This window comes from Passer montanus, unplaced genomic scaffold, assembly GCF_014805655.1.
Source record: "Passer montanus isolate IOZ18808 unplaced genomic scaffold, ASM1480565v1 scaffold3, whole genome shotgun sequence".
Classification (NCBI taxonomy): domain Eukaryota; kingdom Metazoa; phylum Chordata; class Aves; order Passeriformes; family Passeridae; genus Passer; species Passer montanus.
This window is the reverse complement of record NW_024367707.1, coordinates 16,009,146-16,035,953: the sequence shown is the minus strand read 5'-3', so window position 1 is coordinate 16,035,953 and position 26,808 is coordinate 16,009,146. Positions and strand designations below refer to the sequence as shown.

The window sequence follows — 26,808 nt, the reverse complement described above, 5'->3', positions numbered from 1 at the left end:
TTAAAATCTAGTTTTGTAACAAAATTACAATTGCTACCTAAATATATAACAGTTTTATTCTCTTAGTTACTCTATTCTTCAAGGTCTCTTGGGAAAGTAAAGCTATTAGTTGCATGCGATTTTCAGCTCTAAGATGCCCAGATGACCTGATGTAATAACTCAATCTTTGCCTTTGCCATTTACTCTCAGGATTTAAACCAGTATAAACTTGTTCTTGAGAAGTATAACCTGCATGCTACACCCCACTGAATGTCCTTCTTTCATTTTTGGTGCCTTAGATTTGTCTTAGACAAAAAAAGAAAATTTAAGAACAACTCTGGTACAGACTCAAAAATTTCAATGAACAAATGTTTACTTGCCACTGGGAGACACTTGTCAAGCTCCACTTTCTCAGTAACAGGCCTGATGACTGGAGAAATGAAAGCAACACTTTTCCCTTGAAGCATGCTTCACAGATAGCATCCCTGCTGGAGAACACAAAGGCAAGGCCATTCCACAGGACATTAGAAAGCTGTCTCAGTAATGGAGAGAGTGAAGCTGCTTTCCACAATGCATAACAGCAGCATACAGGATGCTTTAAAATATGAAATCTTCAAACATGCACACACAAGCAGCAGACATTACATCGAGGGACATCCTGAAATCTCGAGAGTAAAAAGAGAATTTTTTTAAATACACAGAAGTAGGGTAACATCTATACATACCATCACAATACATTTTGAGGGATTTATCCTCTAAGATTAAAACATGGGTGCTTTTTTCATAAGTGCAATAAATGGCAGTAACTGCCAAGAAAGTTACCAAAGCTCCATTCTAAGCTCAAATAATTTATTTAACCATACTTGAGCAACTTTATACCTCCTACTAAATGACATGGTAGTTCACAATGCTACCTGATTAGGAAAATATAAAGGAGTGGAAACCTTGTATCGATTTTAGAAAATATTTTCTTTATGCAGGCAACGCTTTCTTCCTTCCTTCCTCATTTATATCCATCTCTACTGCAGCAATATCAGTCCAAGAATCACATTACTCCAGGTCATCAGTATTATAAATATGGCACTGTAGGAAGGAGTCATTACTATCTGAGCAGTTGCTTCTACTGATTGGGCTTTTATCATATATCGCTGTAGTAGTGGAGGAGTCTAATGTTAGCACTGCGCTAAATGGCAATATTGCTAATCAAGAGAACAAAACACACTTGACATCAGGGAGGCCTCCTTCAAACTAACTGTGCTGCAACAGGAGCCTTCAGAGACTTCTGCAGAAACAACCAGGAAAACAATCCTTAGTTTCTCACACTTCCTGACGCCCCAGTACTCTCCAGACTCAGTTCCAGAAAGAATTATCTTCATGCAGGGAACAGCACCTCTCAGTAATGGGCCTAACAACCCATAGAATTGGGGCTAAGCATTCTCTCAGGTTTAATTCTTAAATGTCCACTTAAGCCGATTAACACTGCCAAGTATTTAATTCTTCCAACATTTTAAATAGGTGAAATATGAAATTGAAGTCCAAGTCCATGACATTATATGCTCTGATAAATTACACTTCTGCACCATTTTTAATGTTTTGCTCCCTCCCTGCTTCCCTTCCATACTCAAGTCTAAATCTTCACTTACCTACTACTTTTCCATGACAACTATTTTTATTATATCAGAACTGGTAAATGCATGACCCACATTAGAACACAGAAAGCATGCAGAGCTCTCAAGGACAACACAAATCTGCATGCACCTGCAACTAGTCAGACAAAAATATTCAAGAGTACTAAGAGGTACAGGAAAAGCATTTGCTAAATGGACAATACTGTTTATAGCTTGAAAGCATGCCTTGCTGATTATTAACCATTTCAGAACAATCTACTTTGTTATGCTTTCTCTAGGATATTTTTTTAACCAGAAAGCTATTTAAGCTGGTAACTTTAACTCCACAAAATAAGAAGAGAGAGAAACATAGCAAGAACAGTACTTTATTTCTTACCATCCCCTTACACAAAAAAAAAACAAACATAAAAACCCACACTAACAAAAACCACAAATAAACAATCAAACAAAAAACCAACAAATACCCAACAAACCCCTCCCCCAAAGATACCACTAAAAGATGAGCATATTCTGAAGTTATTCTGCATATAAGTAGAAAAACTAGTGATATTTATGTTTGGCTCAATATCATGAGTGTCACAACACTTCATTCTCTACAAGCAAACCCATTTTGGCACTTTGAAGAATCACAAGCATACACAAAGTTATGTTTTAACAAAAACAACCCACTTAAGGTCCTAAATCAGATAATTTCTGCTGTTAGTTTACCAGATGATAAATAGGCTTTGAGGCAGTCCTGAACAGAAAGGCTTCTACAGAAGAGACAAGGCTTTTCCTCTCAACTGGAGGAAATAACAAGCCTTCCTACAAAAGCACCAAATTAACAGAGTATGGTAAAAGCCAGGAAGAGGTCCCAAAATTCAGACAAGAAAGGACAGCAGAGAACTGCAAACATTTGCCTATAAAAGACTCTTGAGCATAAAACCCAGGAAAGAAACATGTTTCTCAGAAGTACAGACACAGAAGCAGAAAAACCTAAATGTGGATTCAACCAGACATGAGTGAGAAATTGGCTGTTCCTTTTGTTAAAGCCAGTTGCTTTTTCTGCAGTAGACATGGGAAGCAACATTAAAAAAATGCATGCAAAACAAAACCAAACATTTTATCGTTTGGGAAAGGGAGAAATAATTTCAGAAGTAAAACTGGTGAATTCAAGCAAGGGAAAGAGAAAAGGCCACTTAGAAGAGGAATATGGAGACTTTAAACAGTCACAGCTCTCACATTTTATTTTTTCCTCTCAACACCTACATCCTTGGTATCTGCAACATGCAACTCGTTTCCACAAAAAGTTGTGTTTGTATACACATACATGGATTCACAGTATACAATAACATCTTTATTGCCCCAAACAGAAACAGCTTAAAATAAATTGTCAAGTCTAATTCATAGAATATATTAGAACACAAAAAGCCCATTAACTCTCTCCAGGTCCACTAGTATTAACATGCACACATCTACTAGCATTTCTTTCATTAAAGATACAGCATGTACAACAACTGCAGAAAGTTAACTCACAGGTTCTACAATCCCCCCAAAGACATCAAGACATTTTAAAGCAAACCACAGTACATATAAGCCAAACACTAGTGCTTTTACAAACTCTCATCATTAAAGCCTTTTTAATGTTGCAATAGCATATTTGATAACATTTATAAATGTCTATCAAGATTTATAAAGACCACCTTATACTTTAAAATTTAAAAAACAGATCTCTCAATAGCAAGGATTTACTTTATTTTGCCCAAACTAAAAAAAAAAAAACCACACTCATAAAACAGAGTAATTATCACCATTTTCAGAGGTGGCATCATTTGAACACAAATATAAGGTTTGTGCCTTGAACTACTATTTTGAAAGCTCACCTTCTGAGCTCACCTCTGTAGAAGTAGAATACTGCTAGCCAGATATAACCACATACCAAGGGCTTCAGAATTGGTTTATTTTGACAGAAAACAGAGGAAGAGAGAACTGCAAACCCAATGAGATGCAGGAACTTGGGTTTTTTTATGGAGCTTAACTTCCATGGGTTCTACTTTGAATCTCTTTCATCATTTTCAAAGAGGTGAGTTTGGATAATTTATATTAAAAGTTGCATAAAATACTCACGTGTTTTTAAATATAATAATGTGTTTTCACTCCATATATACTCAACCTTATAAAACACAACTTAATTTTATTTTTTGTTTATTATGCTCCAAACAAGAAACTAATACTAGGAAGTAAAATAAAGTCCCAACGTCAAAAGCAAACTGCAAAGTTGAGGTATGTTAAAAAGCACGTTTGAGCTCTTCACTTTAAAGAAGTATTATTCCTCTCATGTACAGCCCTTATTTGTTTGCCAGGCAATCTTGCTCCTTTTTTTTATGCTCTAAAAACTAGAGGAGATTCTCACCAGATCAGCATTACATTTAGAGGTCTGCAGTGAGTTGGGTAAAGGCCATCTCAGTATGTCTCCCACCATTAGACCCAGTTTTGAAATAAATATTTATTATCCCTTATGTGAAAATTATAATACTGAAAGAAAGCCCACTCTTTCCACAGAGGTAACTCCTCAAACAGTGGGCCTTTACTGTGAAAACCCAGTAAGTCCCTACATCAGAACCTTCAGAAATTTTCACATTTCTCCTCTATTTTAACACTCCTCATTCCACACATCAGAAATCAAACAGCGATAGTGAGGGGAGGGGAGGAGAGAAGGGACATACAGGGTGTCTCAACTGACGAAAACACCCAAGGAGTTGCATTTGAAGCTGTCTCGACAGAGAGGGATACCCACACTATTTTTTTTTTTTTCTTGTGTAACAATTTCAGACTCCTTTACCTTCAACACCTCACTACTTCTGTTCACTTCTTCCCTAGTCACTTTTGCATTTGAACAATGAGGGAAGAATACGTCTTGCATATTTCCTCAGATGCTCAAAGCACACCTGCTTCACTTTCTTTCACCTGCTTCACTTTCTTTCCTCTTACACTGAAGTTACAGATACACCAATAACCACTTCTCTTGTAATACTAGTAAAACACAAGGGAGATTCATGTTCCCATGAGAGCTGACAGACATGTCTGCCATCTTAAAAAAATAATTTTTTAGCACAAGTGACAGTTCCATTATTAAGACTTTCAAGCAAACAGTTCATGCTTTTCAGATAAAGGTCTCCAAAAACTGAGATAGCTGAAGTATGGAGTAACAGGATAATTTCCATCATCCAACCTGTAGTACAGCTACCATCTTGGATGAGGATATATCCCTCACAGCCAGAAAAGTAGGATTACTTAGGTTTTTATCATGCTTAAACCCCACCCCCATCATTTATGTCCTAACTAAACTGAGACCTTTACTACTGCCATCTACGTATAATAAAGCAAACAAACCATATCTCCTTATGTGCAGCATTTCATAAATAATTTAAAATGGCAATTTCACTTCCTTTAGATTCGAACTTAGCCTGCTGAGAACAAGAAATCTTTACTATTCTTATTAAATATTTACTATATAGCTGTTCTGGCATCCTCACAAAAACCACCGCATACAAATGTTCTGCATTAGAAAAATACAAAGGCTACATTTAAAACATTTAAAAGATGCTGGCAAGTGCACAATAGCTGGGAAATGCAAACAAAGCTGACAGCCTAACTTTCACTGCTGATTCTTTCCAGGACAAAAAGCAGCCTCATGAGACAGCTTAACCCTTTGCTTTAAGGTCAACAATGCATGTTTTCCACAAAATGGTCATTTGTCACCATCTGAAAAAAAAAAAATTAAGAAAACATTTCTAGCAAAGCAAAAAGACAGCCATTGCTTTCCCAAGCTTTCCACTGGTGTATGTTACAAACCTAGAAAGGTCAAAAGTGTATACCAACTCCATGCATGCAATGAAAGTATTTATCCTCCTCTGCCAGCAACAGTTCTATCTTCAGAATAGCAAACCTAACAAACCAAACTAAGTGTGTTACATCTACAAAAAAAGCCATAAGATGAAGAATGCAGGAGCCTTAACATAAACACTTTCCTCAAAAGCCCATCCCCTGCCACCCAAGGAAACTTTCAGCTTACACTGAATCTGTTTTTTCACCAGGCTTTTTACACTGTTGCCTTGGTCATAGTCATAGAGCCATGTGTCAAGGCAGCAGACACACAGAACAATAATCACTCAGCAATCTCACTGCGACTTCCAGATTTATTGCAATCAAAGAGATGCATCTTGCACTGCAGCAATAACCACAGTTCCTGGGGTTTGGCAGGCCTCAGCATACACTGCAATGCAACCATTTTCCCTGAGTCTCTAGTAAGAGGCCAAAGGAACGCGCTTCCCTCAGGCTCTTGCTGTCTCTATAAAACTGCTACCAGACAGCTTTATGTATCACTGCTCCTGCGAACCATGTGCCTGTAAGAACAAGCTTCCAGATTTTATTTGAAGCAACCCAACAGCAACCAGTGCCCTCACTAAAGCTTCTCAGGCAAAGCATCAGATTATTTAGATAGCCCAAAATCTAAATCAGACCTGGACAGACCAAAATAATGCTGGTTGGGAATGTTTTCAGGTGGCTCTCCCAGCTACAGAACTTGCTTCACAGCTAGTAGGCAATCAAAGTTCCAATACCTCAAGGCAGCAAGGCAACTATTTCAAAATATGCCTTTATTTTCCAACTCCTTCTAGCAACAAGCAGCCAGGCTGCAACACTGTCCATCCTGCAATCCATTTCTCTGAGGGCACAAGGTGAACACCCTACCATTTCCGCTTTGTAGAGAATGAAGCAGCCCTGAGCTACCATAAGCTAAACCCTACTGTGCTCAGCAGCAGCTTTCAATCCTCTTTTGCTGCCAGGCTGAATTGCCACTTTCAAATGCATCAATCAGATACACACTAAATTAGGAACTGCACTTCTTCCTAGCACAGCCTGCCAAGACAGCTGCAGCACTGTTTTCTGTACTAATGACTTCGAAGGTACTAAAATAAAGTTCTGGCACTGGTGTCAGAAAGAAGGTAATCCTGTCATTACTGGAGATAGCTATCATTGTGTTTTTCTTTTTAGTGTAAGAGTATCATGCAAAAATATATTTAGTAACCTAGTGTGGCATAATCCTTTCAGGCATACACTTGAGCTCAGTTTGAGGGAGATAACAAAAGCAGGCTTTGTTGGCTGTAGTTTTCCAAACACCCAAAGCATTGGGATCTTCAAAGGAAGCAAGGGTCAATTTATCCTTCCTGTATAAGGCCCCACAGTGCAGCAGCTGATCTGGTCAGCTGGGGATCAGATGAGCCAGAGCAGACTGTGGGAAGCGCGGAGCCCATGTATCTGTTAGCCCATGAGAACTCAATTGGAGTTCATTGTGTTCCCTCCTGTAACTTCTCAATAGGGCTGCATACAAGGAGACAGACAAGGTGGGCAAAGAACTGCAGAGATCCCCCCGGCACAATCTGGGCTCAAGGAGGATAATAACTGTGGAACAATGAACCAGGAAATCTGAGCAGAAAAAGACCTTTAGGAAAGCCTTTATGGAAAAAACAGGAACCATGGTAAGATTACCTGAGGCAGCACCAAAGGGAAGTTGAAGTACTGGACTAAGATGCATCTGGACAAACATTAATTCATTATTCTGACACAGTCCATGGAGAAACAGAGCATCCTGAACCACCTGCAGAGGAAGAAAGAGCTGGACAAACAGAGCTTCAGCAAGCCAAGTGAGGCTGTTAGATGCTTTCCAGAGCAAGGGCTGTATACTTACTGGGATCTATTCTGAACTTAGGCTCAGAATTAACCCTTTTTAGGAATGCCTCCAGTATTTTAAACGCTAATGGAAACATCCATGAACAGTGCAAAATAAGACCAGATGTTTTAACACATTTGCTAATAGAAATCAACATTTCTAGCAAAAACAGTTTTATGTAAATAGATTATACTGGGGTCAGCCTTTCCGGAGGAGTATCATTAATTCTTCAAAAGTCTACTCCAAAGAGAGGAAGAAAAATCTTCCTGGAATAGCCTACCAAAATTTCCAGATCCTCTTTTAGAACATGCCTCTTAAGAGAGTGCATCCCAATTTAAAACACTTAGCAGGAGCAAGTAGATTCACTTTGCCCTTTTTTTTTTTTCAAGTAAATTCAAATCAGAAGCAGGAAAGCTGGCTTAATTTGCCAATTTAGTGGTCAAGTTCTAAATAAAAAGTTCGATCAAGCTTAAACTGACCACATAAGTGGAGAACAGAGAAGTATTTATAGCCTGCTCTCCGTCAGCCACCAGCTCAGAAACCACAGAAGGACACATTACAACACGTGACTTCAAGCACATGATATCAAGTCAGGATGCTCAAGTTTCTCTTTCAGTCAAGGACTCCCACTCTTCTATGGAATATTCTTTTACCACTCTTCTCTCTTTAATATTTTAAAGCAGGCATAGAAACCCATTGCATTAACCCAAATTATTTTAAGAGACTATGTCAACTGCACTGAGATCAAGGAGGTTTTATTTTTCTATTTTCCTTCCTAACAGTCAAATACTCTTCACCACCTTTTCCTCAGTTTAAGGCCTGAGATCCTTTCCAAAACTTGTAATCTCTTAACCCAGTAAGAAGTCTTTCAAGAACAGCTTACTGCTACATGCCCATTACCATGATCCAGTATTTTTTCTATATTAATGGCATTGCACAAGTAACTCTACAACAAGGTCTAGAGCTGATGCTATTTTCTATCTTTTTTACCATCCCCACATTCCCAAAACCAAATACATGTAGTTTCAGCACCTAAATGGAGCTCCTCAGAGCACATGCACCCATCAGTGCTCCATGGTGACAACGATCTTGTCATGAAAGCTGAGACAGGCCAGCTTAAGTCTCAAGGGCACAAGCATTTTCACACTATTTGTTACTAATTAAAGTCTAGTAGCTTTTCTTTTCCAGCCTCTCAGGTCACACTTACACAACAGCAGCTTCCAAATTAAGTTATGGGCATATAGCTCTCAAAGACTTTCCCATCCATAGCTCCCTCTCCACCTAGCTACTCACCACCATCCTTTTTCAGGCTAGGACTTCCTTAGATATTATGAACATCTGAATTAAGGTACATGAATCAGACAGCTTAACAGCTAGTCACTACTATGAGAAAACCCCATTTTTGAAGGAAAAAGCTTTTGTAATAGGCACATGAGTTAAAGAGAATAGGGAAGGATGATAATAACCATCTATAGGCTGATTGCAATAAATTTTCTTTAAATAGAAGAACAGGAACCAGGAGAAATACTTTAGCCTGGTCAAGTGCATAGCTATAAAAACTTCAGTTCCACCTACAGTAGTTTTCACTGAGCAGATAAAAACAGGGAAGTTGTTGTGAACCTCTGTTGTAGTCATCTTGAAGCAGGAATAAACAAATGCACCACACAGTCTAATTGCTGCTGTGGAGCCTCTGGGTTATCACTTAAGGGTGTTATGCACAAAACCTGTTTTAAACTTTAGGGTGTCTTACTCCTACCGTAGGCTCAGAGATTAAAACCAAGATGGTTGCAAAAGAGGCAAGAGTATTTTTTCATTTATATTAAGCAGAAGTCACTAGTTCTTATTTTAGAGCAATGCAGATTAGAAGGGATCTCTCCAGATCATCTTGTCACTTTTTATTGACAGAGTATTAAAAAGCATGAAGCCTTTTCAGACTAGCCTGATATTAACAAATTTTTTGTTGTTGCTTGTTTTAGCAATGCTGAGTTTAAGTAATTATTTTCAGAATTAATTCATTCCAAATATCATTAGTGAAATAGATTGTGTACACCTTGTCTTTATGCAAAGAAAACCTTGATTTTTAAGCTTTTAACACTGGTCCTCACATTAAAACAAAAATACCAGTCTGCCATGGTTGCCTGTGCTATAAACTCTCATAATCTTGAAGTACTCCTGCACTGGCATCCTTATTTCTATAGAACGTGTTCTCCTAAACACAGGAGGAAACATTAGGCATTTAAGTGCTGTTCCATTTCTCCCACACATCATTATGTTTTGGCTGCACTTACAACTTAAGGAAGGTCAAGCCACGTAACACAAGTGCTGCAAGAGTGTGCACATCAAGGAGTTCGTCTGGGGAGAAAAAGGTGGAGTTATTTCCCACTTGGTTTAATTTTAAGTAGCATTCCCTCCAGTATGTAGTCCCCCACATACTTCTCCTCATTGTATAAGTCCTCAAGCTTCCTGACATTTACACAAACTGTTAACTCCCACCCCTCTCCCAATTACTTCTTTTCTGATGCCAGCTGCTACTCACAAAACAGGGCAGCGTTCCATGGATGTCAGCATCTTGCCAAATCAGCCCCTGACTCATCAGTCAGCACTCAGGGATGTCACCCAGGCAGAAGCACTACTGGAACTCTGGCACTCAGCAGCACTCCTTCGCTCCCAGCCAAACTTGCTACTGCTTCACCCATTTCAGCTTCAAACCCAGAGGAACAGAGCTGCCTCTCCAGGAATGCACCCACACACAGTCACTGCCCAGTGGTTTGTCACTCAGCAAAGTGAAACAGATGTCTCTACGAACGAGCCAACAGCACATCCCAAGAGGAAAAAAAAAAAATCACAGACCTGTCTGTGCAGCCAGAATCCCTTCTGTCAGCTCTTGCAAGGCTCCAGGAGCTATACGCCACTGCCTCAGCTTGCTTAATGCTTCTGCTTTGGTGTTTTCCACATGCTGCAGGAAACTGAAGGGAAGTCCAGATCACACCTTTGATCAGTTTAAGGAAGAAGTGACAAGATGCAGCTGCCTGCAGCCAGTGAACTGTGCCAGGCGCTGACATACATACCCACTTCATAACTACATCAAGTTGTGGAGCCTATTTATTCCGCATATCGCTTCACCAGCAGCCCCACAAACAGGCTTTGTCACTCCTGTGCTGACCTAAGTGCCCAGTGCCCGGTGGGAAGCTCCCTGTGTGCCAGTGCACAGGGCTGGAAAGACCACATTCCTCCTCTTCCACTCCACGCCTCCAAAACCTAACTATGAATTTGACAGTGCAGTAGCACTTGTCCCCTTTATCACATGTTGTCAAAGATCAGCTACAAGCCACATAACCAAGCAGCTGCTATTCTGCAGCAAGAAATAGTCATTATAAGCAGAATTAAGTGGTCTGACTGCAGGCAGAGGGAGAAAGCAAGAAAAGCAAATGCCACTGTAGCCGCAGCTCTCTCCATAGAGAGCAGGCAGACACAACTTCCCAAGGATATTTCCTGGAATCACAGTGACGAACATCAGAGAAAAACAATTCTTATCTCTATTCTCTGCTCCTGCTGTTTTTGCACACATGGAATGTGTTAGGAACATTGTTTACCTGAAGTGATTTGTCAATTGGATTCTGCTGAGGATTGTTTTGTTTCCTTGGCCAATCACTAAAAGCTGTGTCCTGGCTGTCTCAAGACAGTCACAAATTTTCTTTCGTATGTAATTTAGTATATTATGGTATCTCTTTAATATAGTATAATGTAATATAGTTTAATACAGCAATTACTCAGCATTCTGAATCAATGGAGTCAGATGCCAATCATTCCATACATCGGGGGCATCCTGTTTTTATTATATGCCACTGCCTTACTAGCCTTAAAGGTCTGCAAGTATTTGCAGTTCTCTCCGTGACTCAACCATTACAACTCAAGCAAACTTTGGTTTTTGTCACCATTTTTAACATTTAAGAAAGCAAATGCCTGTGTAAAAACATTATTTTCATCTTAAAATACCTTAGAGTTTGCAAGAAAATAGCAAAGGAATACTGGTAATTTAATTCCACATGCCCAGCAGAAATCTAGCCTCAATTTTTTCAAAAACTTTTTATATATATGCTGCCATAAAAGTTAGTTAACTAAGTAACAGCAAATATCACTAACAGAGTAAAAAGACTCAAGGTAACCTCTTCACTTCTTAGGAAGTCAGTCAGAGGCTTAAGAACCTTCCTTTAAGACAAAAGGACAAGCCTTTTAAATTTGAGACCTCCTGGGCTCAAAGAGGCATGAGATGCAAAGCCACAATCCAGACTGCCCTTTATTAACATGTCTTTACACCTGCCCATGTTCTCTGTGCACTGCTGCACAAAAGCATGTGAAGCTTTCATTGCTTCTGTGCCATTACAGCCAGCGAGTATGGAAACATAACCTCCTTATGTCAGAGAAAAGCTTACAGCATCAGGAAGTCAACATATTCATATTCATGAATCAGCTTAAAGCAATCATGCCATTCTGGGCTAAGCAGAGAGCTTTTTCCCATTTTTCTCTTCATTTCTTCCCTCTTAGTGCCAATACACAGGCACCTCCTACCAAATTAGGCCATCTGGTCACTTGACAGCTGAAAATAGCAAGCAGTCAGTTAACATTGGTCAGGAGATTAACAATATCACAGCATTTACAGGTGAAGTTACAATAACCCTGAGGGTTAGTTTTCTGCTGTCTTTTTGGTTTTTTTAATCTTAGAAGGTGAAAGAATTGTGTAGTTGTGCTCAATAACTGTCATTAAACAAATTTCTTAGCATAGCTTCAAGCCCACCTGCTCCCATCCTACCCTCTATGATATTAACAACCAACCATATATTCAACTAGATATGTATCTGTCGTACCAACAACACAGAGATTAAAGTCAAAAATAAAGGGGATTTGTTTAGAACTTTGAAAATTGCTTCTTTAAAGTAGTCAGGAATTGAAAATCTGATAAAATTTCTGGTTAAAAAGGATAAAAACACTAAATATTCTTAAAAAACCAGTATAAGACATATTAAAGTCTATATATTGCATTTTAAACATTAAATTAACTTGATAAGATTTTCATACTTCAGGTTACTTTTTTTATTGTTTTTTACTTGGCCCACGTGAGCAAAAAGTTTGATTTATCAGCGTTAAACTTTCCAAAGTTCATACCGATGGTGAGGAGAGTAGAATATGAAAGATTAAGGTAACTTTAAACATCATGATTACTGTCAGTGTAATTCCACAGGAAAAAAAAAATAAAAAGGAACTACACAATTCAACAGAAAGTAGTTTACAGCTGTTCTGTAACACACACAACACACCAATAAATAACAACAGCATGTCAATGTATTCTATGTTTACAGAAAAAAGTACTGAGTATTAAACTAAAGGACTAACATTAATCTATCAAAATTTGCTTAGAGTGTAAGGAGTCTTTTCAACCAAAGCAAAACATCTAGCCTGAACTTACTTACATTACACTTCTGCAAATATCAGCATAAAAGTTTACTTTTTTAGCCATGACTCAGTCAATAAACTGTTTTAAGCCTACATGTACAGTAACCTCTTTCATATATATTGTATTTCGCATAATAAAATGGTGTATATCTACACAGACACATTTTATAGTAAGATTAAATGGAAGCCTGGTTTTTAAGAATTTTCATACAGTAAATTTTAAATAATGTGTTCCCCCTCTGACAAAGTATTCACATGTCAAATTCTCCAACAGTGTTTTTTCCACAGTCTCAAAATTCATCCAGCAACTGGCATGCCCTCTATTACTATAGCCTCAAGCCCAAGATAGGCAAAGTCACCAGATACATTTCAACAGAACCCAATTCGCCTTGAAGTGTGAATAAGTAGATGTCAAATTCTCCAACAGTGTTTCTTCCACAGTCTCAAAATTCATCCAGCAACTGGCATGCCCTCTATTACTATAGCCTCAAGCCCAAGATAGGCAAAGTCACCAGATACATTTCAACAGAACCCAATTCGCCTTGAAGTGAGCTTTGGGGTCCCAGAGCCAAACACTCCTCTCATTCCCGAACACCATGGAGAATGCCAGCCTGGGAAATTACAGTTTATTCCACTCAGTGACCTCAAGAATAAGACCAAGTAAATAGACTTCAGCTTTTTCTCAACAACCCTCCTTCACTTATATTACCATCCCAAAAATAGGATTAAATTTGATTCACTAGCATTCTGCAGGAAATAAACCCAAGGCAACTATGAGTTCCAGTAACTTACCTACAACTACTATTAAAGAAATTAAGATTGCAAGTGCAATTTCTCAGAGGCAAGTGTCACTCAACTACTTTCTTTGTAGCTTCAGAGGATACTATCCATGCTTCATGGAAGGCAACCAGTTCCATCATTTACAGTACAAAATTGCAAACCAAACTCCTCAAAAATACACACAGCCATTTTTCCTTCACATTAATCCTTATACTGTCTTAAGCACATCATATATGTTCCAGTAACAGTAGCATTTTTCAGTTTTATTTCCTAATGACCTTTTGACAAATATAGAAGTTTTATGTTAGCCATCAAATGCCACTGCTGATTCAGATTCATCTCAAGAGATGCTACTTACAATTAATATAACCAGCATAAATAATTTGTGTGAATAGTTCATTAATAGGACTTTGAAAAGAAGTGAAAAACTATGTAAAATGCTAAGCATGAACTGCAAGTTACTAATGCAATTCAGATAACAAAAAATCCATTTTGGTACATCTGCATGTCTACTCCACAGTGTAAATTCGAAGCACTAGAGACAAAAAAACTACTGGGCAAACAGTTCAGTATTCCCTCCCTCTCCCCATTCCATCCATACAATTATCTCCAGACAAGTACTTCATACACAAGGTTTGTTTTCTGCATACAACTGTTTTGATTATTAATATTAATTTTGCAAAACTTTAATGGCACATCAGCAGATGTTCTTTTCAGAGGATTTCACAACATCCCATCTTAATGGAGAAGCAGAGGAAGAGCCTAATTGTCCTTAATCCTCTATTCAAAATAGGTTAGATGAAATCCTCTTTGGACTGAAGCAAAGAGATTAGTGAGTGTCACCAGGAAAAAGAAACATTATTCCCCCCTCACCGTGGCCCATATCTAGATGAGCTTAATGATTAATGAAGGAAACAGATTCTCCTATTTCAAAAAGGGAAATTAGTTTACAGGGAAGGGAAAAAAAAAAAGGAAAAATGTTTCTATGAAATCTCCAAATTTTTAAGTTTCCATGCTAGTAGTAATGACAAGGATGATGTAAATAAGAAGCACACCAAAACACACTTTCCCAGTATGCCTCAGTAATCAGAAAACAGCTCATATGAAGACCCTTTTTTTTAAAAAAAAAACAATACACATCTGTATCCCTGGTAAATCTTGGCATAATTTTTGACATTGCTAAATGAATAGCACACGATTTAAGGAAGCACATGTACACCCATCTGCACATGAATGCAAATAAATGCAGATGGAGAAAAGAGGGAAATAGGTGGTATCAGGAGAAGCAATGTAGAACACTTAGGTAACAAGAAAAAAAAACAACCCCAAAACACAGTCATTATAAGCTTGTGTTCACACCCAGTTTTATTCCTGTGACACAGTAATTTTGTTACCTGGAAGCATTAAAGTATCCTTACAACTTCTTGCTATGGGAAAGGTGGACAATATTCTCATCACTGTCCCAAGTAAGGATGAATACACATATAAATTAACATCCAGAAGCAGAAAGATATCTAGGTGATACATCATTTATCTTCTGTGATCTTCCAAACAAAAAAACTACTGGGCCACCGGCCCATCTCCTTAGTCTCCTAGAACAATCCAAGCTAGACTGCCAGTTTCTTCCTAAACAGAGTGCATTTTTTAATATAGTATCACAAACATTCAATACTTGCAAAATTAAATTTAGGAAAAAATCCCACCCAAATAAAACACTTTTAATGACAACTTGAGAGTCTATGCCACAGGCTTTTCACAGTCATTACTGAGGGAAGAAAAACAGCTTGTGTACATATGATATAGAATAAGAATCCCTGGTTTGCCTTGTCTACCTGCAGCTGTTGCCATGGTAATTATAGCAGAGAAGATAATAGTATTCCAGTGTCATTTTGCTTCACAGCTCAGGATGAACTTCTGCTGAAATGTCCCTCAACAATTATAAGAATAATACATTATCCTGTGTAATGGTAAGCCACTAGAATAAGCAGAATTATTCTGGAAAAAATATCATCTGCCCAAAAGACTTCTAGGAGCAGAGGTATGCTATTTTGCTCAAACAACAACAACAAAAAAAGCCCACCAAAAAACCAAAGAAAAAAAACCAGTAAAGTTGAATCCAGCTGCATAACAGGTTCTAAAACATCTGCTCAGTCTTCTCTGTGACACAATTTTCTTTTGTTCCTGCTCCCTGACACACCTGCACATGCAGCAGGCATCCTGCAGTAAATCCTGCTGGAGCACCTCAGAAAATGGGTTTCTAGCCACACTTAAACCTAGTTAGATGGACTGAGTTTTATTATGGCCATCTCAACACCACAAACAGTAGCCAGCCATGGTATTTGTGGAATACTTTACGTGTCAGCCCAGTCATCGTTTTCTGAGTGCTGCATGACCACTACTGGATGACAGAAGAAAAAGAATCAATGAGAAATGATGATCAGAGATGTTAAGCTATAAACATGCTATGTGGTACTTTGTCCTCTTCCATTCCCAAAAATATTTTTCAAAAGGCTTCCTGCTTGCAGAACTGATACTCAGTGGTGCTTGAGAAAACGCATAAAAGCTGAACAATATGACTTTTTTAAGCCAAACAACATGTTATCAAGAGACAAAAGGAACTATACAGTTCTTATCTCAGGATTTTTGATGCTAAAAAAAGATCAAAACTTCTTGATCTATTTTAAGTCATTGAAATAGTTCTACAGTTTAGATGCTCCAAAAGCAATGTTTTCTACTATCATAGAACATCTGATGAGTGCAGATGAGTAATATTTTGTAGTCAATAGCAACCAGCATGGAATATGTACACTGACTTCCTGTAAGTTAACTGCTTTACATACGTAATATCCTATTTTCGTTTGTTTATTCTCAAAAGAAAAAGGAAATTATGTTTTTCTTGTGTAAATTAGTTAATTGATGGAGTGGGGGGGAGGGGAAAAAACAAAGCTCATGCAATTCTCCATGTTTATTGCCCTTCAGCAATAAATAACTGATGGGGGAAGGAAGGGAAGGGAAGGGAGAATATCTGGGTGCTTTTTGAACATCAGTTAATACTGAAATATCTTCAGAGTACATTACAAGCCAGAATGAATACAAGACTCACTACCAGTATAAAAAGCAAAATTTGCAGGAGCGCTAAATTTTGTCAGCCACATTCAACAGAATTAACTTAAGCTTTGAAATTTTGCCCTTTTAAAATAAATTGGTGAAAAGTCAACAAGAAGCACTCCATACAGATAACCACCCCCTAAAAAATAGGAGAAAAAGGTAGTTAGGCAAATAACGAAGCAATGGTGCTTAGGGGAACAGAATTCAAAAGTTACTCGTGCTGTTTGATGCCCTCTGTTGAACCTTCCACAGCAGGAAGAACTGGTACCTGCAGCGAAGCAGAGCTGAGAGATGGGAAGCATCTCAAGTTTCAAAAACAGTGACACAGTCTTGCACAAGAGGTAACAAAAATGGATTACATACTAGGAATCAACACAAACCCTTAAGAGCTGCAAGTTACTAATTGCTGACCCATAAATACATATAGAGATCCTACAGAAAGCATCTTTTGTACACTCAACACAGCCAGCAGACAAAGTCTGTCATATAAATGTGTTTATATAGAGCTTAAAACAACTTCAGATTTTGTCAAACTGTATCTCTGAACTTAGAAACAAAACATAACAATGCTTTTGACTTACTTGCCTAGGAAGAAAACTGTTGAACAGGAACATTGACTAAGAAACAGATAGCACCAGTTTAATACTCATCTGCAAGACTGCAAAGGAGGCTGAATAAATTCAGAAGCAAAAGCAAGAACAAAACACCCTCAAATGAATTAAATAAATTTAGATTAAAAACAGCAGGTGATCTGAAACACTTGACAAATGGATTGTCCTTTAAGACACAAATGACTATAAAGCACCAAGGCTTAGAATTTCACCAACTTTCAGGTCAAAGCAGTTATCAACCTCTACTGCAAAGTTAGATAAATAAATAAAGTCAAGTTCAATATTAATTTATATCTATTAAGACTACTCACACAAAATACTTAGGAAATATAATAAGAAAACAGTTTCAGAATTATAATGCAAATCAAAAGCAACAAAATCGTCAAAGTCAATGACAGGAAGTCAAAGGCTGTCATGAAACTTAGTTAACTTGCTAAAAATCCCTACCCTAACTTCCTGGTTAGGCTAGTCAAATGTATTTTCAAACTACGATTAAAGTTGACCCACTTCTACAAAAGCAAAAAATAGAGCATCCATTTGTAAGCTCAATTTATTCCAGCCTCCCAAAAAAAGAGATTTTTCAGAAATACCTGTACAACTAATAGGCCAGCAGCTCCCCAGAGACCAAAGCTGTAGTAAATCACTGCTCCTTCTGGAAACACGTCTTGCCTGCTACTACCTTCATTTAGGGATACTTACACAGGTAATAAATACTTAAGATCCAGATTTGTAATCCTAAAGTAACAGGAGATCATGAAAGAGGAGAAGCAGTAGCAAGATCTCTAAATATACTACGTAACACAGGCAAAACTGGTCAGTAATACAGACCTCTGACCCAGCAGCATTTACTGTACAACCTAAAGCCATCAACCTGGGCAGGAGCTTTTAGTGACCAGGGCCAGCTGTCTTACAAACACAGAACAGACTGTCACCATAGGCAGCAAGATGTTCAGCAAACATTTAGTGTCCAAACAGGCATATGCTGAAGAGCAACATCCTCCCAGATTGCCCAGAGATAGTCAAATCAACAATATCCAGGAATATCCAAATCCATGTACAGCCATGAACAGCTACAAAAGACATGCCCGTGCTTCATTAAGGAAAGTGGTCATTTGGTGAAAGATACCACCAAATCCTGTTTAAATATTATTAACCAACTTCTGACTGTGATGAGGACAGACTTCATAAGTCATATCACCAGCAAAAAATAAGTGATCAGAGAAAACTAAAGCAGCTGCATTAACACAGGCAGAACAGATCACCTAATGATATCCACAGTGTCCCAAATAATTTAACTACAAAACAGAAGCTAATCTTGTATGGAGGCAGTTTTAATTGCCATCGTATGCTTGTTTTTTTCCCCTAAATAGTGTACTGCTTAATATTAAGCTAACAAGTTTATCTTGTTACTAAGCAGGTTCTGCATGACACTTCCAGGATACCCCATGTTAATTCTGTATTCTCTGGCTGTGCAGCTGCCCTCCCTGGAGTAGGGCATATCCTCTGGGGAATCCAAGGAGGAGACAGCAAAGCATTTTGTCTGATGCAAAAGCAACATCTATAAAAAAGGTTCTATTTTTACAGGGTATGTGACAAAAAGTATAGTTCCACCTAGTCATGGTCATACTACCCAAAGACAGCCATTATTTCCATTATTTGGGAAAAATATTTTTTGTGTCAAAATTTATCTTATTTATCTTAATACAGAAGTAGCTAGTTCCTATGATTCCATGTAGGAGAAAAACTGTACATCAGGGTGTTTCTATTTTGTTACTTAAAGATGCCTCTAATATAGATCATACACATTTCTAAGGCAGTAAAATATACAGATTAACCTCAATACACACAAATAAGAAAATTACAATGCTGCTTATCAGCTTCCAAAGGATTTGGAAAACTCAACTTCATGTCAGCTGTACTGCAGAGAAACAAACTTTTTCCATAACAAAGTTATTTTTCACCATCAGTTCTGTAAATTGAGTATGGCTGCAATCATAGTTACAGGAAGCAAGAGGTGAAGTGAAAAGAACCCAAAATTTGCAGAATGATCTTAAGAGCAAAACAAAAGAAGGTCAATTTAAAAATTTAGTAAGATAAAGACAATTCCCTCTGTCCTTGTAAGAGACTAGAACATCCTCTGGTGAAGAGATATGAAGTATACAGTATGACTAGCATGCTGAACATATATTTTATTCAACCCACATCACTAAAACTCTTCAATGCCTCGAAGATATAAAAAGGACACGCAATGCAGGTAAAACAGCAAATATTTGAAAATGCTAACCAGAAAGCTGACAGCACCCAGTCATTGCTATTCTTTCACAGGGCCTTGGAAATATGTGCACTGCTTCTGCACTGCTTCAGGACAGAAACTGTCCAGTAAGGGAAGAGAAATGGGAGGGAACTTCCCAATCACAACAAACCCTCAGTATTTAGCTTATCCCTTTATGTCCTACAACAACCAGGACTGAGAAAGAAAAGTACTGACACAGAACTGTTAGAAATCATCCTATTAGCAGTCTCTAAGAGTACATCACATCCCCACTGTTTGTTTTCTCGACATCATACCATAAGAGCTCCCAGCTAACCCAGCATCTCCAGATGCAGCAACCAATGTTTTCAGCATAATCCAGAGACCAGTCTTTCTCTAGGAAGGACCTGCAGCTGAACAAGTCCAGGAGACTTACAGAACAAAAATTCATAGTTCTAAGACCTTGATCATGAAACAGTTTTTGTACTGACTTCAACTAAACCCAAGCTTGAGCTTACTTTGGAATAAACACAATTGTAACTATACACTCCAGCTCTCCCACAGAGTTGCTGCCTTGTCTCCCTTATTGAAAAGGATTTGGAAAGTGGCAAGCACATCTACAAAGCTCTGGAGCAATGCACCTGACATGTACATCTGCTACTCATGCAGAGCAGTCAGTTTCAGGCCCAGCAGTCAAACTAGTACTTTTCATTTTCACTGCTGTATATGTACAAATGCAGCTGAACCATGGAGATACAAAAGAGAAACAGATGAGAAAAACCACGCAACACAAACATAAGGTTGCGAGACCTCAACTGTCTTACTGAAATGAACACAAATTTACTTATAGCGCCTTTCCTTAACATTACCTTTCCACAGAAGAAAGGTTTCAAAGTTAAGAAACTGAGCAAAAGCAAAATAACAAGAAGCAACAGGTGAAAATATACAAGGTAGCATGGACCATCCTTGGCAATTACCTAGGCACAGCCTGTCGGCATACACACAGTACAGAAGGTGGTGTGACCTAGGCAATAGGAAGCCTTCTTCACATGGGATATAATAATATTTCATTTCTCTTTTAGACTGCTGCCTTATTCTCATCAGCAGTGCAAGAGGGTGGTGACAGTCCACAGCTCAAGAGCTCAAGCCCCTTACTTTCAACATACTGTCTTCTTATCTCTCTTTACTGCAGCTGCTCTCAAACCCACCTCCTTCATATTTGATGCTTAAGCCTACCTTGGAAGAGGTCAGCAACAACGTTATGCACAAGAGATTTAACAGTGTGCTTGCTCTGTGCAAAATAAACATGCCATTTGTACAGGCTCCAGATGTGAGCAAACACGAAGAAATCTTAAACTAAATCCAACAGTTAGATCAGCACTGACACATCTCTACACCCAAAGTGATCCTACCTCTTTCCAAAGAGCCCTCAGCACAACTCACCTGATCTTTACATCCACAGAGACCACTGCTTCTCTTATACCTCATTATTACTGTTGCTATACATTGTTTGGAGTATGCTCTTCCTTTTCTTAGGAACACTTTCTAAAGATCCATACATACACAGCTGCTTTTAATACTCACCTCTCTACTCTCTCCTCATCCAACATATATTCTATTGTAAACCAGAAGAAAAAAAGAGTAGTAATTTTCATCTCTGCTACTTTTCTTTATTTATACTTCAAAAAGAGACTTCAGCCTGTATCAGGCAGACACAGCTCTTGGCACACACAAAACTAAGTGTATTTACTGTGAGAAAACTTGAGTCCTCTGACCAAGGCAAAATTACTGCTGGCATAGGAAAAAAAGTTATTTGTATTTGAAAATTCCTATTATCTCTCCCTATCTTTTAAAAATGACTTCTACGGCCAAAAGCAGAAATTTGCCATGTCCTAGCACTGGTGGTCCCCATGCCTTGTACTGAACAACCCCACAGTTATGGGCATCCTGCTAATCTACTTAAGCCATTATGCTGGCCATTTATTAGGGGTTCCATGGAACTGGAGCTGCACTCACTGATGCACCTCAGCCTACACCTGGACCCCACTCTACTGCGCTGCCCAGTTGCTCTCTCGGGCGATGTGGATGGGTTTTCCCACGCTGACCAACACGCCACACCTGCTCTCTTACCTCGGAACACTCAAGTCGGGCGTGTTTGAATCTTACTACGCACACAAAAACTTGGGACAGTTCCGACCATTCGTCAGTATACTTAATTGGACAATTCCACCAAAAAAAAAAAAAAGTCGCTTGATTTAAACGATATAGGGAAGAGAAAGGGAATAAACAAATCAAAAGCAAACATTAAAAAAAAAATCTGGAGAGCTGGAGGTTTATCAGCCCTGCTAACTACGTGTGGCAGTGCACCGTGAATTACAGCGCTCCGAACTCGGGTCAAGCCGCTGAGGTTCAGCGAAGGACAGTCCCGTGGGGCGGGCGGGCTGCGGGGAGCGCACGGCACCCGGTGCCGCCGCCGCCGCCGCTGCATCCCCGCTGGAACCGGGCATCACGTGCGGCGGCCCCGAGGCTCCCCGGCCGCCGAGCCGGTCACGGGACCGCCCGGCTCCTGACCGAGCCCTTCCTGCGAGCCCGGGGCCACGGCGGGGGCTGCCCCCGCGCCCGGGGTCGAGGGCACCGGCGGTACTCACGTATCGGCTCACGAGGGTCCGCAGGAGGCTGCAATCCATGGCGGGCGGGCGGCTCAGGACCGCGCCGCCGGGTGCTCGCCGGTGCCGCCGGGCTCCCTGGCTCGCCTCCTCGCCTGCCACATGCAGAGAGCTGCGCTCGCCCCGCCGGACCCGCTGTGACGCCGGCCCGGCGCTCGCCGCCGTCCCCCGGCTATACCATGTGCTCGCCGCCGCCGCTGCGGCGCGTCTCCCCGCGGCCCCGCATGCCCCCCGTCGCCGCCGCTGCCAGTACGGTCCCGCCGAGCGCGGGCGGAAGGGACTGCGCTACCGGGAAAGCGCTCCCGTTCCCGCCCCCGCCCGCTCCGCTCTGCCCGCCGCGCGCGCGACGCGCGCGCCGGCGGCCGTGCCCGATCCCCGTCCCGTGCCCGATCCCCGTCCCATGCCCGTCCTGGCCCGTGCCCGGCTCCCAGTACCGGCTCCCGGAGCTGCCGGTACCGGCTCCCGGCGGGGGGAGGCGGGAAACCTGCCCGTGCCTGGGAATGGGCTGGGAACACTGGGGTGAGCCAGTGCATTATGCTGGGAGCACTGGAGGGAGTGAAACGGGGAGGAAAGGGAAAACACAGGGAGAAGCCAGAGAGTAGTATTGGGTGCGTTGGGAGAGAACTGGGAGCACTGGTGGAGAGCCACGGAGTGCCACTGGGGACACTGAGGGTGGCCACGAAGCGATACTGGAAGAACTGGGATGGCATGAGAGCTCGGAGTGGAAGCCAGGAATGATGCTGGGAGTGACCTGGGAACACTAAGGGGAGTTCGTGAATGACGCTGGGAGTACTCATAACTGCAGAATGGATTGGGTTGGATTGGAAGGGACCTTAAAGACGGATCTCATTCCAACCCCCCGCTATGGGCACGGGACCATGGGGGGACGGGGGTGGAGCCAGGGAATGTTGCTGGGGGCACTGGGGCGAGTCGGGAAGTGACACTGGGAGTACTGGGAGGAAACTGGGAGCAACGGAGGGAGACAAGGGATGACGCTGGGCGGACACGGGGAGCGCTGAGCAGCGACAGCAGCGGTAGTGGGTGATTCCTGCGCCCCGCCTTCACCTGCGCCGCTCCGCGCCCGGGGCAGGAGGGAGCGGCCGCCGCGCCCTTCCGGGGCGGAGGTGCCCGCGGCGGGACGGCGCCCAGCCCCGCCCGCGGAGCGCGGCAGGAGCACGCTAGGAAACCTCTGTGCGGTGACCAGCCCAAACATCACAGCCCTGCTAAGCCCGCAAACTGTACCAATAACTTGGTGGTAGGTGAAGGGATAAGCAGAACTCGGCAAAAAATGCGTTTAGAAGCGTATCGTTATTCCCTTCTTCAGGTATTTAGGCCTTTGTTTTCTGCAGCTGTTGTTTTTGCGTGCCATTCATACCGAGGAACTCGCTCAAGTTTGCAGGAATTTTGTACGCAGTCTCAGATTAAAACTTCAGGTAAAATGAGGGCTCTAAACCAAATACTCTCTCAAAAATTAATTGAAACGTATATTATTTTATAAAATTCAATCTTTTGCTAAAAAAATCGATTTTAACAAAATCAGAATTGTATGCTTATGAAAATCCATTCCCTTCTTTGGCAGCAATCACATAAGCTGTCCCTTATTGTCTATTCATGGCTAAAACAATGAAGTTTTGCTTATTTTGGCTTTTGTTTTGTCACAATTACGTAGCTCTCTGGACACCATCACATATTCTACCACGAAGAATACACAAATTTCTAGTACAACAAACACGTAGGAAAACTAGAAATTGAACTATTTGAGATCATTACATAAATACTAAGAGAAAGAACATATGACTATTTCTTTACAGGTCACCTTTAATGTAGGTGCATTTTATAAATTCAGCAGTTTTTATTGCTGGTTAGATTGCAAAATGTATAATTTAATGCACTCTAAGTGGCCTGTGGTCAAGCTAATGTTGCTGTTCAAACTCTAAAGGGACGTTGGTCTAAACCCCAATTTTCATCTTGGTTATGACTAATAATTTCATTTTGCAGCACCTCCCATTTTCATGCTCCTATTTACAGACCTAACATTTCTGTGACATAGGTTTCTGTACTTGCTTCAAGAAATCATCACTGAAATTGAAAGGTGAAAATAAAAAAAAGATCCATGAAATAACAGGAGTTTTTCTCAAAATTAGCAATTCTGCATGAGTTAACACAAAACTTGTTTATTTTCTGTTTATTTACAAGAACAGTTACATATGAAAATAATATTATGTGTGCATGTTATCAGTCTTCAGGAAACTAGTCAAGAAAAAACTACAGAAGAACTTCATGAACATTGTAATAGTTTCAAAACAAACACATTGCAAAGCTGTACCAGGAGATTGTTTCCATTGCCGTTTAGCATACCTCTCTGTCTAGCTATTCCAATTTCAAAGAACTGAAGGAATATGCATATTTTGTAACTTTTATTCAAACAATACCATTTAGTCAATCCAGTCTTTTTAATGACATTGCTTCTTACCTGGGTTTGGAGTGAAAACAAATTTTCAAATGATGCAGAAAGTTGCTTTCTAGTTTTTTGTAATAGTTTCAGTAGTTTCTTTCATCCATGTGCCACAATCTATTTTTTTCACTTCACTGAGTGTCCCTGTGTGCCATGTCCATGTTACTTGGTGCACCTCACAGAGCATCTCTGAAGGGCAGGAATTTCGCCTGCTGAGCTGGGAACAGTTAACAATGGTTCAGTTCTGAGCACGACCATCATGGAGATATTTCTGAGCTCCTCGCTGTCTCCTCAGCTTAGGTAACCAAGGTGGGGCTGCAAGAAGCATTTTCCTCAGATCTAGAGCCTGGAAGCGACTCATAGGTGTAGGTTGGCTGCATTGCCTGAGGTGAAAAGGGGACCAAAAAGCTCCTGTCCTCGCTGACTTTCGGTCCGTGGAGGACACACATGCTCAGATACAGCCATTTCCAGGCTGCTGCTCAAGCAAAGCTGAGCCATTTTTCTGCCCTTCCCTACACTGCCAGGAAAAAGACAGAAAATGAGCACAGCTGGGTTCTGGGCACATACTGAGGTGAAATCCCATCCTACATTGGTCCTTTGTGCCCATATTTCCACAAAAAGGGCACCTAATTGTGCAACGCAGAAGACAGCACTGGTGGGACACTGAAAGTTAGCACAGGAGCTTGCCAGCTGAGCTGTGTTTGTGCAGGGGGGACTGCACAGCACATACATTTGACTTCTGGAGTGACAAGCTTCTCCAGGGTCAGTGTGCAACCGAGGAGGGTGTTGAGGTCACAGTTTTAGACTTAGGTACATCAAATCTGCCTAAGTCAGGCTTAAGGTGCCTGAGTCCTTTATTGGATCTGTCCTAAAGTGACCTGCTGAAGGTCATGTTGTGACTTAGCAGTCAAGCCAAATGAGGAACCTTGATCTTATTGGACATGGATCTGTTCTGCCTATTATGCAATGTTTCACTTTTAAGCGATTTATTAAACTAATCATCTTTGTCTTTGAATATGCCATCACATTTATTTCACTCCTCATTTCTCATTTTAAAAATTCCTAAAATTACCTGTATGCTGTGTTTTCTAAAGTTCTTGTGTCTTTTCTGACTGCAGATATGACCTCCTGTTCCATTGCTCACTGTTTCTCCTTCCTATTCTTCTGATTGATTCCTTGTAATCCATTACTGGTCTTTCAAGGTACTCCTACCTGCCCAGCTGAATTACCACATTCTCTAGATCTCACCACTTACCACAGAATCTCAAACCCCTTCTGATTTACTTATTGTGTCAGTACAGCTCTGCTTGAAACATCACACTCATTCTATAATAGCATTATGAATCAAGGTGAATATGTTAGTGTGAAAAACATTTACTTTTCTTATGTACAGATGTATTTTCTGTTACTTTTCAACCCTTATTAAGTCACTCCATTTCATTATTGCAGTGAAAATGTTGAGACTCGTCCAAGGGCAGCAGCTCACTACATACAGGATTCTCTTCTTGAGGCAGTAATAGATATTTTGCAGTTTAGCCCACCTTGATTTTGGAAGGTGGGAAGGCAGGATTTCAAGCTGGGCTCCAATAACGTGCCACAGTTCTCACAAGCATGCTGGTGATACAATATAAAAGGATAACATGGTAGACATTGGGATTTTTGTTCTAGATTTTAGTTTAATATCTCTTTAGGTTCCTGCTTCTTATTATGGTAGTGACTATTTACCTCTAGTAGTTCTGGCCAAAGTTGCTAAATACTTCTTGGAAAAACTGTATGTAGGTGATAAGAGATGACTCAGGCATGTGTGAGAATAGTGTGAGGAGTGGGAAAGGGCAGAGATTGAAAAGCTCTTCTTGTATGCAGCTTACCTGCTTGAGAAACTGGTATGTGCTCTGAGTGAAATTGTTTATCCTGCCGTGTTCCTGGCTTTTTCCCCTATATCACTTCTTAATTGTATGTCTCCACCTATTATATTTCTGAAAAGTTAATGAAAAGAACAACTTCTTCTCATTCTTGAGTCACCATATATTTAAACTAGTAAATTGGTACTAAAAAGAGAAATTATTCCCTCAGTGAACAGATGTTTGTGTTTTGATCTATTGAAAGAGTATTTTTTCAGATCCTTCTGAATATTGTTTCTGAAAAGACATACCAGCAATAATTCTGAAA

The 26,808-nt window shown here is 40.3% G+C and overlaps 1 protein-coding gene across 7 annotated transcripts in view; it reads right to left on the bottom strand.

Moving 5' to 3' along the window:
• The window catches only part of ATP11A (ATPase phospholipid transporting 11A), a 119,780-nt gene extending 97,264 nt beyond the window's left edge, over positions 1–22,516 (bottom strand). For all 7 annotated transcript variants that reach the window (XM_039714201.1, XM_039714202.1, XM_039714203.1 and 4 more), the window contains exon 1: positions 22,167–22,516. In XM_039714201.1, the coding sequence (XP_039570135.1) occupies positions 22,167–22,205 (39 nt within the window). In that variant the 5' untranslated portion in view covers positions 22,206–22,516. The remainder of the gene's footprint in view (positions 1–22,166) is intronic.
• Between the last annotated feature and the right edge of the window lie 4,292 nt (positions 22,517–26,808).